General features: G+C 37.0%; 1 protein-coding gene across 2 annotated transcripts; it reads left to right on the top strand.

Annotated features, from left to right (window-relative positions):
• The first annotated feature begins 435 nt into the window (after positions 1 to 435).
• LOC126797556 (inositol hexakisphosphate and diphosphoinositol-pentakisphosphate kinase VIP1-like) lies at positions 436 to 10,420 on the top strand. Of its 2 annotated transcripts, none has more exons than XM_050524203.1 (30): positions 436 to 667; positions 793 to 852; positions 1,096 to 1,142; positions 1,269 to 1,352; positions 1,493 to 1,556; positions 1,929 to 2,082; positions 2,416 to 2,486; positions 2,927 to 3,031; positions 3,602 to 3,694; positions 3,775 to 3,849; positions 3,969 to 4,054; positions 4,261 to 4,467; positions 4,548 to 4,647; positions 4,741 to 4,811; positions 4,921 to 5,002; positions 5,451 to 5,609; positions 5,821 to 5,863; positions 6,161 to 6,243; positions 6,319 to 6,381; positions 6,458 to 6,532; positions 6,617 to 6,736; positions 7,462 to 7,700; positions 8,019 to 8,063; positions 8,370 to 8,436; positions 8,611 to 8,682; positions 8,949 to 9,253; positions 9,334 to 9,391; positions 9,474 to 9,641; positions 9,774 to 9,848; positions 9,973 to 10,420. In XM_050524203.1, the coding sequence occupies exons 1-30, from the start codon at positions 623 to 625 to the stop codon at positions 10,234 to 10,236; spliced, it is 3,180 nt and encodes a 1,059-aa protein (XP_050380160.1). In that variant the 5' UTR covers positions 436 to 622; the 3' UTR covers positions 10,237 to 10,420. The 2 variants fall into 2 exon arrangements, with proteins under 2 accessions (XP_050380160.1, XP_050380159.1); XM_050524202.1 differs by having other exon boundaries at positions 436 to 685.
• Positions 10,421 to 11,435: the final 1,015 nt, after the last annotated feature.

The following is an 11,435-nucleotide window of genomic DNA, read 5'->3' as shown; positions in this document are numbered from 1 at the left end:
TTGTAAATTGTCGATAGTTGTCTATATAGCGGTCGTAAGTGTGTCTAATATTGTAATTTAGTAGCTAGTTGGTCTACTTTGTAATTTTATTGGATGTAGATTTTTAATTTAATATACAAAATTCCTTTAATAAAACTTTGATTATGCAACGCAAAGACCAACTAATCCAATACCACATTTGCCCATATTAAACTAAAGAAAGAAAAAGGACCAGCTGATCGCAGCCCAACTGAAGGAATCCAAAACCAAAACCACGTCCCCATCCCCTTCAACATCACTGCATATTCCAGAATCCAGGAATGTCTATCTCCTCCCCCACTATTTATATTTATTATTTTCCATTTCCCCGCTTTATTTATTTTTCTTTATTCCCCAAACTCTCCTCTGCTCCACTATCTCTCCCTGGCCGTTTAAAGCAACCTCCCCCGCCTATCTCTCTCTCTCCATCCCGTAATTCTCGTGACTCAACTCGCCCGAGTCGGCGCTCCGAACTCTCGGCGCCAGATAAGCTCCCCCAGTGGCCCTGCTATAAGTAGCCACCGACGTTCTTCTCTCTCTTTCTCGAGGTTTTGGATTTCGGAGTCGGAAAGTGGAAAACAGAGAGAGAGAGAGAGTGAAAAATATGGAGACGAAGATTAAGATTGGGGTTTGTGTGATGGAAAAGAAGGTGAAATGCGGCCCCGAGGTTCTCCTTTTCCGTTTTGTTTTTGGTTTCTCCGGCCAGAAATGTCTGTCAGATTCCGGCAGTGTATGTGTGCGCTGATCGTTCTCTATTTCTCTCTCCGTGTGCAGGTGTTCTCTGCGCCGATGGGCCAGATTCTCGACCGCCTTCAGAAATTCGGCGAATTCGAGGTACTGGATGATCGTTTGAATCTGTGTTGTAGTTTTGGTTTAGATTCGAGTTTTGTGTATAGATGAAGATGCATGAAGAATTTAGAGACTGTTTTGAGCTGTTACAGTGTTTTTGACCGGATCATGATGAAAATAGTTGCGTGACGTATTTGTGTTGTTTTGGTTTTGATTGATTATGAATCTGGTTTGGTAAGAATTTACTCTGTTGTTTATACATATCTTGCTTTGAATCTTCTCTCGTAGATTACACATTTTGGAGATAAGGTCATTCTGGAAGATCCTATTGAGAGGTAAGCTTTTTATATGATTTTGTGTGTGACTTTTCGATCATTGTGTGACGGCGAATAGTGTATATTCTGTTACTTGTGATTCACTGTTTTAAGTGATTTTTTTGTGGCGTTGTTCGTATGTTTCAGCTGGCCGATATGTGATTGCCTGATTGCCTTCCATTCCTCTGGCTATCCTCTGGAAAAGGCTGAAGCGTATGCTAATTTACGGAAGTAAGCTCTATGAATTTTCAATTTTTCATGTACTGATTCTACTTTTATTTGTATGCATGTATTTTACTGTGCACAAGAGTTTGTATATCTGTAAGGAACATTGTTTTCTCACTTTCTGATTGCGTATTCTTTCTATCCAGACCTTTTCTTGTAAATGAGTTGGAGCCGCAACACCTTCTTCATGACCGCACAAAAGTATATGAGGTATGCTTCTGAGATCTTCTTGTATCAAAAGGTTATATCTCTCCTGGTGTGAATGCTACCTGAAGACATTTGTTAGAAATTAGCATGTCTTCATGTATGAACTTAATGTTTCATTTCTCTGAGTGTTCTCCTGGTCAGTTGCTGACTGGACCTTACTCAATTACTTTATGTCTACATCGAAGAGCGGCAACAAATTTATTTATATGAGTGTAGATTTTTGTTCCCTGCTGGATGCAGATCCAAGCACTCTTGAGCAAGTCTTGGAACTGACCTGACCTGAGAACTCGACTGTTCATTTATAACTCCTATGAGCATATTTTATTTGTAAAAGTAGAATGACAAAAGCTGATGCATTTCTTTGGTCCATTGAAGCGTCTTGAAATGTTTGGAATCCCTGTTCCAAGATATGCCCTTGTAAATAGAGACAAACCATATCAAGAGCTCGACTATTTTGTTGAGCAAGAAGATTTTGTGGAGGTTCATGGTCAACGTTTCTGGAAGCCATTTGTGGAGAAGCCTGTTGATGGTCAGCTTCATACTTATGCTGTTAAATAAGATATTGTATCCAAGCTGATCTTTTGTCATTTATTTGGTGCACAAGTATATTTTGGCTCTCTCTAGTTCAAATCTTGTTTTTGATCAAGTTACTATTGTGATCAGTTTATATTGGAAATTCGCAAGGTTTTATGTATTTCTCTGTTTGCTGCTTATTACTTGTATTATACAGATATAGAAATATTGTATATTCATACATCAAAGTGCTTTGTTTTCAACACGGCTACGTTTAGGCTTTACGTAAGATTTTCAGATGTTGCTCTTCAAATCAAAGAAACTGACACTTGTGCTTACTTATATGAAGGGGATGATCACAGTATAATGATATATTACCCTAGCTCAGCTGGTGGAGGAATGAAGGAGCTGTTTAGGAAGGTTTGTTGCAACTGGCATTGCAAAATATTGCTCTAGAAGAGAGTTTACGTTTGTTTGCATATGCATATGTGTGAAATGGAAAGTACTTGAAGCAAATTTAGTACTCTACAAGGGTAGGAAATTATTGAGTGTAGTCTGTCTAGATTAGCTTAGGTTATTTCATCTCTCTGCTGAAACCAAACTTACCCAGTTTGTGGTAAATGTTTTTGCAGTTATCCTTGGCAATTGAAAACAAATATTTTCTTTAATTATGTGTAGAGAGGTGATCTTACCAGTCATACATGTCAATCAAGTAAAATACTGTATGAGCATTTCAGTTTTCAACCATCTGATGAAGTCAGAGCATATGATCATTCATAATCAGTTTGAAATTGTGTTTATGAGTTCTAGTCTCAGTTCATTGTCCAAATTTAAAGTAAATCCTTTCCTTGTCTGAATAGGTTGGTAACCGATCTAGCGAGTTCCATCCGGAAGTTAGAAGAGTGAGACGAGAAGGCTCATATATATATGAAGAATTTATGCCAACTGGAGGAACAGATGTCAAGGTTGTATAACTTGGGTTTGCATTTGTGATCTTTTAATTTTTTTTTCTCTGAAACGAATAAGATTATGAGGTTAATGGTTTTGTATATAAAACTTCTCATTTCATAAAGGTGAATTGTTCATTACTATTTTACATCGCCACTTACTTTTTATTTTTCTCCTGGTACTTTATAAAGGGTGAACATTTCAATTACCATGTCTTAATACTTACTGACACTGTGGAGTGGGGATCTCCATATAAACTGTGAAACTCGCTATTCCATCAGCAAATATTTCCTGCTAAATTTCAGACAAGCTCCAAGATGTGGCCTCTGCCATGATATATCCTTCCTTCATCATTTTTTTTTCTTAATAAAATCTGGGGGCTGTCTATTGACCCTCAAGCCCTTTCTGCTTTGTTTGATTCCCTTGGTTTTTCAAATTAAAACTTCTGAAGTATTGTAGTTATACTTATGCGATTTTGGTGAATCACTTCTCCCCATGGTAGTTTCTGCAGATATTGCTATATTTATGCAATCGTTGTTTCACTTTTGTTTCTCTAAGTAGTTGTATCTTCTGGTCAAATAAACTAGGTGTACACGGTGGGCCCTGAATATGCGCATGCTGAGGCAAGGAAATCTCCTGTGGTAGATGGTGTTGTCATGAGGAATCCTGATGGCAAGGAAGTACGTACTAATTTCTAATGGAATTAGAATAGGAAATGCTGGGGTGAAAAATGACATTTGCTTGTTAACTAATTTGATAGGTGAGATATCCTGTTTTACTGACACCTATGGAGAAGCAAATGGCAAGGGAGGTCTGCATTGCCTTTAGGCAAGCGGTATGTAGTTAAGATCTGATATCCACTACTGTCCCTTCTTTGGTTGTCATGACACTCTCATTGTCTTTACCTTCTGTCTTATTCTTGGGTTTGTTTTTTAATTTATTCACTGCTTGCAGGTTTGTGGGTTCGATCTTCTGCGTTGTGAGGGACGCTCCTATGTCTGTGATGTGAATGGATGGAGTTTCGTGAAGAATTCCTACAAGTAATGTTTACTATATTTTTCTAGTTATTTGGTTGATGTTGGTGTTCTAACGCTGATTTGGCTAATGTGCTTTCAAGTTTCATTAGAAATTGATTCATTTTGGTTCAATTTCCTGGATGTAATTGAATTAAAGTTTAGAGTTTAGAATTTAGAGTTTAGTGATGTCTCAATCTTTTTCTTCCTGTAATGTTTTTTTGGAATTACAGGTATTATGATGATGCTGCTTGTGTGCTTAGGAAGATATTTTTAGATGCTAAAGCTCCTCACCTTTCTTCTGTGATTCCACCAACTTTGCCTTGGAAAACCAATGAGCCAAGCCAACCTTCTGAGGGGCTAACTCGCCATGGAAGTGGAATTATTGGGACGTTTGGGCAGGCTGAGGAATTACGTTGTGTGATTGCCATTGTTCGTCAGTACGTATTCCTCTCAGTTTTTTGACCTGTTATAGTTGAACTTCCTATTTTCCCTTAATAAATCTGTTTTGCTCTGGCAGTGGTGATAGAACTCCCAAACAGAAAGTGAAGCTGAAGGTTACCGAGGAAAAGCTTTTAAATATAATGCTAAAGTACAATGGGGGCCGGCCTAGATCTGAGGTGTTCTATTTAATCTTTTAGACAATTTTGCTATGTATCTATCAGTTGACTTATCATATAAACTGATCATTGGTGTTGGTTCTCATTTTGTAGACGAAACTGAAAAGTGCTATCCAATTGCAAGATTTGTTGGATGCCACACGGATGCTGGTACCTCGTTCTAGGTATTAATTTTCACAGTAAATCAAAAACTTGATAAGAAGATCTATTTGCCAGCTGGAATTTTTTTTCTTATCAACATACTACAACACACTGACTCTTTACATTGTCTAGACCAGATCGAGAAAGTGATAGTGAGGCAGAAGACATTGAGCATGCTGAAAAGCTTCGTCAAGTTAAAGCAGTGCTCGAGGAGGTAATTTAATTTGACTAGAATTTTTGTTTATAGAGTTTTCTCTTCCCCTTAGTTCATCCTAAAGGTGAATTCACATTTATTATTTTGGGTTTATTTCTTATAAATTATTACTTGTGATCCTTATTTATTCATGCCACTGCCAACAAAAAGTGATGTCTTCATCTATCCTCTTTACTTTCATCAACTGGAAGAGGATTATTCACTGTTGTTGTTGCTTCTTTCTTCTTTTTTTGTGTGGCTTTCACTGTTTTGTTGAATTTGCATTATGTTGATAGTAGAGATTTGTTTTGATTTATAAATGTTATGTTTACAGAAAGAATGTCTTGAGTCTTGATGCATACTGTGTTTCAAATTTATATCTGCGTTTTTATGTAAATAAAATTTGACATGTTTTTACACTGCTTTATGGTTATAATAATTGGCTGCTCTCATGCATATGTTTATCAAGGGGGGACACTTCTCTGGCATCTACAGGAAAGTTCAGCTAAAGCCACTGAAGTGGGTTAAAGTTACAAAAAGTAATGGTGAAGGTGAGGAAGAACGTCCTGTTGAAGCTTTGATGGTTCTCAAGTATGGGGGTGTCCTTACACATGCTGGCAGAAAGCAGGTATCTATTAATTTATCTATCAGTCATTTCTTTGATCAATAATCCTCATAGTATACTCATTTCTCATGATTGTGTATAAGACTACAGTTTTAAGAACCCTCGGCTTTAAAAAAAACAAAAACAACGAAGTTTGAGAACCTTGTTGTCACTTATGTATTATTGTGTTTCACTTTTCATATGCTCACTGTTTCAATTGTTCACTTATCTGCAGGCTGAGGAGCTGGGTAGATATTTTCGGAATAACATGTATCCAGGTTATGATAGCAGCTTTTCTCATCTTGTTTCATACACCAAATTTTTTTTTGCTGTTCAGAAGTTCCATTTTAAAATCCAGATTGTTATGTTCCTTTAGTCATATACTGTTACATTTGAGGACTGAACATAATTACCATCTGTTTCAAGTGTTCTTGATGTAATAGATAGTTTTATATTGCAAAATAAAATAAAAAAAGAGTCTGTTTCTTCTACTGCAAGGTCACTCATGATGGAACTTCATTAATTCAACTATTTTCGCTGGCTGCTTCTCATGATGAATTTTTACATAATTGCAGGTGAAGGTACTGGCCTGCTTCGCTTGCATAGCACCTATCGACATGATCTTAAAATCTACAGCTCTGATGAGGGCCGTGTGCAGGTATAACTTCACCAGTGGTCACTAGCTTATTGGTGTAATGGTGTGTTGCATTATTCACAGTAATTTCGTTTGCAGATGTCTGCAGCTGCATTTGCCAAAGGCCTACTTGATCTAGAAGGGCAGCTAACACCAATACTGGTATGACTTAATAACATTATTTATACTCCTTTTGGATATTGAGTTTGCATGACTGATCTTATTCCCTCTTTTAAAGGTTTCTCTTGTTAGCAAGGACTCATCTATGTTGGATGGGCTTGAAAATGCAAGTGTTGAGATGGAGGAAGCAAAGGTTGGTCTTGTTTGGGGGCATTAGAAAACTGATAGTGCTGATTTAGGATCCTCTATTACAATAATAATTGAGGTGTATGTGCAGGCTAGGTTAAATGAGATTATAACTTCAGGTGCAAAGACAGTTCAAAGCAATGAAATATCTCCTTGGATGGCTGATGGAGGTGGACTGCCTTCCAATGCTTTAGAGCTTCTACCTAAATTGGTAAACTGCATTTGATTTTGCATCTAAGTATTGTAGGTCCCTCCATGTTTAATATTAGCATGAAAATGTGTAAAATCCAAGCTTTTTGTAGGCTATTGGAAATGTTGGAAGATAGAGTTAAAATCGATAGGAATATATGTAAGTGTTGTATGATCGTATCATCATGGTATTGGACCTCTACATTCAATAGAGTTCAATCACCAAGTGTGGGATGGACTGATTTGATATATATGGCTATGAAACTAACACATGGGCTATATTCTTACCATTGTTTCATCAAAGGGACTGACTGTAGATTCTTAAGTCGGATGCATTACCACCAATAAAGGAAAAATCATCTAATAATAAAAGACAAGGAAAAACAATCACCTGGTCCTACCCATCCTAGTCCAATCTGCAAGCGGCAAACTCCACGTATATTTTTGCTGAATGAATGGGATCCTCCTGAACTAAAGTTGCCATCACAGTTGTCATATGAACAAGCAAAGCTATTAATTATTCTTATTTGAGCATTTGCACTCACCAAAGCTGTGTCGTAGGTACAATGGTTTCAATAATTTATGTTCCTTTCCATATTCTAACAAGTATTTTATTGCTATTGTCAGATTGCATAATTCTTTTGGATAAGCTCGCACTATAATTCAAACTAAAGAAAAAAAGATTTCCCTATAACCTGATGCTCTATACTATATGTTTTTTTTAATGTTATCTTATATAATTTACAGGTTACATTAACTAAGAATGTCACTGAACAAGTAAGACAGCTAGCGAAAGATGAAGATGAAGAACTTACGACAAGCTCATATGATGTGATCCTTCCTTATGACCAAGCAAAGGCCCTTGGTAAGACTAATATCGACGTTGATCGTATTGCCGCTGGATTACCCTGTGGTAGTGAGGGATTCCTTTTGATGTATGCTCGTTGGAGAAAGCTTGTAAGGGACTTGTATAATGAACGAAAAGAGTAAGTGCTACCATCCTTTTTCTATTTGATTGTGTTTTTGGTTAGATAATCTCATCTAATCATTCCTTTTCATTTAAGGCTTAGAATTTGCAAGGACTTGTAATGTTCTGAATATCTTTGCATCAAAACGGTTTTAAAATTGACATTTGACATTTCAGATACTTGGATACCTTTTACCAATCAAATGGTAGTTAGTGAAAAAAGTTGTGTCTAAGAAAGAGTGAATGCTGAATATAAGTTGTCAGTTTAACAATTGGACTAATAATATGTTTGACATTGTGGATTTAATAATGAATTTCCTGCATTATTTACTGGCAGACGGTTCGACATAACACAAATTCCGGACATTTATGACTCCTGCAAGTAAGTTATCAGTTAGCATTTCTTTTAAATGTTTCACATTCATGCAATAGTTATTAGGTGTATTTGACTATATTGATCACAACTGTCTTCAAACTATTAAATTGGGTTTCATACCTAATCTTGCTATAATCTGAGTTTTGAAGTTCCTCAAAACTGTAAACACTGTTTTCTTATATCTGATTTTTAATTTAAGAATCGAATTCATGAATTAATCACTGACCTGTGCCATTAAGGTCTTGTTATAATATTGGGTTGTTTGTTGTACCGAAGAACATTTTATTTATATAATTTGTTACCCCGTGACAGATATGATCTTCTACACAATGGGCATCTGAATTTGGACGGTCTTGATGAGCTCTTCAAAGTTGCCCAGGTACAGGAATTTAGAGATGATAATATATGATAGCTATCCACTGGACATGTTATCCCTCCCAACTAGTTTCCAGCTATCACAGAAGTGGACCGCTTATAGTTATAAAATGCTAGAATACATGGTATGTATCTGTTTATCTGTCAGCCTGATACATTTTCTGTATTGTAATTGTAGTTACTTGCTGATGGTGTCATACCAAATGAGTATGGCATTAATCCAACACAGAAGCTGAAGATTGGTTCAAAGGTATGCTGCCGCACACTTTCAGAAATTTTTTATACATATACCGATGTTGAATTAGTTGCTAGACAGTATATGCACATAGAACTTTGTTTCTGGCTTTTGAAGGCATGTGATGGTTATGTCTCTAATAAAATTGAAGAATCTTTACATCTACCTTTTTTTTTTCTCTTTAAGCTTCTTGTACACTAACCTATTTTGATAGCTCGTCTTTAAAATCAAACCGAATTTCACATTCTATTGGCATGCTATATAACTGTCTTTTTATTCAGATCGCTCGTCGTTTGCTGGGTAAAATAATGATTGATTTGAGGAATACTCGTGAAGAAGCTATCAGCGTTGCAGAACCAAAGAGTACTCAGGATGAACCTTTGAAGTCAACAAATTTGGAGAAGGACGAAAAGGAATACCAGACAAAGCTTAGTGTGAACAATGATGACAGAAAATGCAGCATAAGTGATATACCAAAGCTTTACAATAAGAATGAAGATGTGAGGAGATCTAGCATATCAAGTGAGAGATCAATGGATCAGGAGGATGATGAAGATAAGGAGATCAAATATCGTTTGGACCCAAAGTAATTTATAACCATTTCTATATGTTTACTATCCATTTATCTTTTCCATAAAAGTAAAACAAATCATCTTATTGCCTCAGGTACGCAAATGTCAGAACACCTGAACGTCACGTTCGTACGCGCCTTTACTTTACATCCGTGAGTTACATATCTTCATCTCCAGTTATATATCTTAATTTAGTGATTCATGGAAGTTAATATGAACTTTTTGAATTGATAGGAATCTCATATCCATTCTCTAATGAATGTTCTCCGCTACTGCAACCTGGATGAATCTCTTCAAGGAGAAGATGGCCTTGTTTGTGAAAGTGCTTTGGAGCATTTATACAACACTAAAGAGCTTGACTACATGAGTTATATAGTATTGAGAATGTTTGAGAACACAGAAGTAAGTAATTTAGTTTCCCTTGTTAAGTTAGGTATTAGACTCATCTAGGTCTACCATATATGCTTGAGTGGTGATGTGTTGGTATTTATTTATACAATTTCTGCTTGTTTACTTTTTATACTGAAATTGCAGGTACCCTTAGAAGACCCAAAAAGATTCCGTGTAGAGATGACGTTTAGTCGTGGCGCAGATCTATCACCATTGGAGGTAATGCACCGTCAATTATACGAGTAAATAGAAATAAGTTGTGTGATTTGTGTCCAGATGAAATTCTGATAGTTGTGTTTGCTCTTCTGGAAAACTAAGTTTTGTGTTTTCTTTCACTTGGCAGAAAAATGACGGTGAGGCTGCTTCGTTGCATCAAGAGCACACACTACCGATAATGGGTCCAGAGAGGCTGCAAGAAGTGGGCTCGTATCTCACGTTTGATAAAATGGAAAAAATGATTCGATCATTTGCTATGCCAGCTGAAGATTTTCCTCCACCATCAACTCCAGCAGGATTCTCAGGCTATTTCTTAAAGAGTGCAGCAGTACTAGAGCGCCTGGTAAATCTCTGGCCTTTCCATAAGAATGCCAGTTCTAATGGGAAGTAGCGAACGCCTCCCGCCCTACTACCACACCTTTTCCTTACCGTTCTCATTATCTTTTCTTGTTTTCATCTCGCTATACATACAACTTTGGTTGGTTCAACAACCGGAGGTCAGTTATGAGAACTAGTAAAGAAATTTTGGAAGGCTGAAAAGGAAAAATGTTGGTGAAGGTAATATTCTAAGCCTGGACTTCTTTTTCTTTTTCTCCTGGTATTATTAAGATAATCTAGAAAATACAAGTGTCCAACACTAACCACAATATAAAGGTGGGGGTTGAGCATGCTCTCATACAGTTCAAAGTTGAAACCCAGAACTAATCTCACCAACCAAAGTGATGCATGTGTGATTGTGTAGAATATGGGTTTTTAGGAAAGACAAGTGAAAATAGGAATTGCTTTGGAAAGAGGTGGAGGACTCTTCGAGACTCTTCATTGTGGAGAGTAAGATGGTGGGTGTTAAAGTGCGACACAACTGCATTGCTGAGAAGATGGTAGAAAAACCTTTCAATGATATTCCCCTTGAATAATACAACGTAGACTTTAGACGCTGCCGGTAAATTCCATCCTTAAAAGGAAGGGCAATCTATATAGCGATAGTCAGTCTCTTAATGATATGTAGTTTTCGTATCACTGAACTGTAGTAGTAGTGACTGGTGAAACCTTAACCATGCCATCTCATGTGGTGGGTTTGGCCACTGTGCGTATGTGATTCTACCCACCTATTTGGTACTCTGCTCTACGTCTCGTACACTACCAATCAGAATGTTTTGCCAGTACGAAATTGGTGCGGTGACAAACTTCGATGGGAAAGAATCAAGGTCATAATTGGATCAGAATGACATAACAACTCTCTAGTATGAAAGAACAATCGGCTCTAACAATGTTTTCATGGCCAACAGATTGTTCGTTCTCAGAAATGGACCGAGTTGGTCCAAACAGTTTTCTGTGGAACTTATACAAATCGGCAGAATTATATATATCAACTTCAGCATGGACTAAGATGTCCACATTTCATCTGAACCATTTGGAATTTTGGATGTTTGTTGCATCATTTCCATTCCGTCCATTTGGTAGTAGCATCACGTCAAAGTTCTCTCTTGACTGTGACGGTACCTATAGATAAGAGACGCGAACTCTCCATCGTCAAAGCAAGTAGACAGTTGTAGTAGCTTCGATTGTGCACAACATCAAACACCTGTAAAA

This window comes from Argentina anserina, chromosome 6 (assembly GCF_933775445.1).
Source record: "Argentina anserina chromosome 6, drPotAnse1.1, whole genome shotgun sequence".
Classification (NCBI taxonomy): Eukaryota; Viridiplantae; Streptophyta; class Magnoliopsida; order Rosales; family Rosaceae; genus Argentina; species Argentina anserina.
The sequence above is the reverse complement of the archived record's forward strand: the minus strand, read 5'-3'. Positions and strand labels throughout refer to the sequence as shown.

What these genes read in the sequence shown, in the direction of transcription:
- LOC126797556 (XM_050524202.1), top strand. Translation starts at nt 623, where the DNA reads ATGGAGACGAAGATTAAGATTGGGGTTTGTGTGATGGAAAAGAAGGTG. An exon ending in GGAATCCTGATGGCAAGGAA is followed by an intron (nt 3,695 to 3,774) that starts GTACGTACTAAT and finishes CTAATTTGATAG; the next exon opens with GTGAGATATCCTGTTTTACT. An exon ending in TCGGAATAACATGTATCCAG is followed by an intron (nt 5,864 to 6,160) that starts GTTATGATAGCA and finishes ACATAATTGCAG; the next exon opens with GTGAAGGTACTGGCCTGCTT.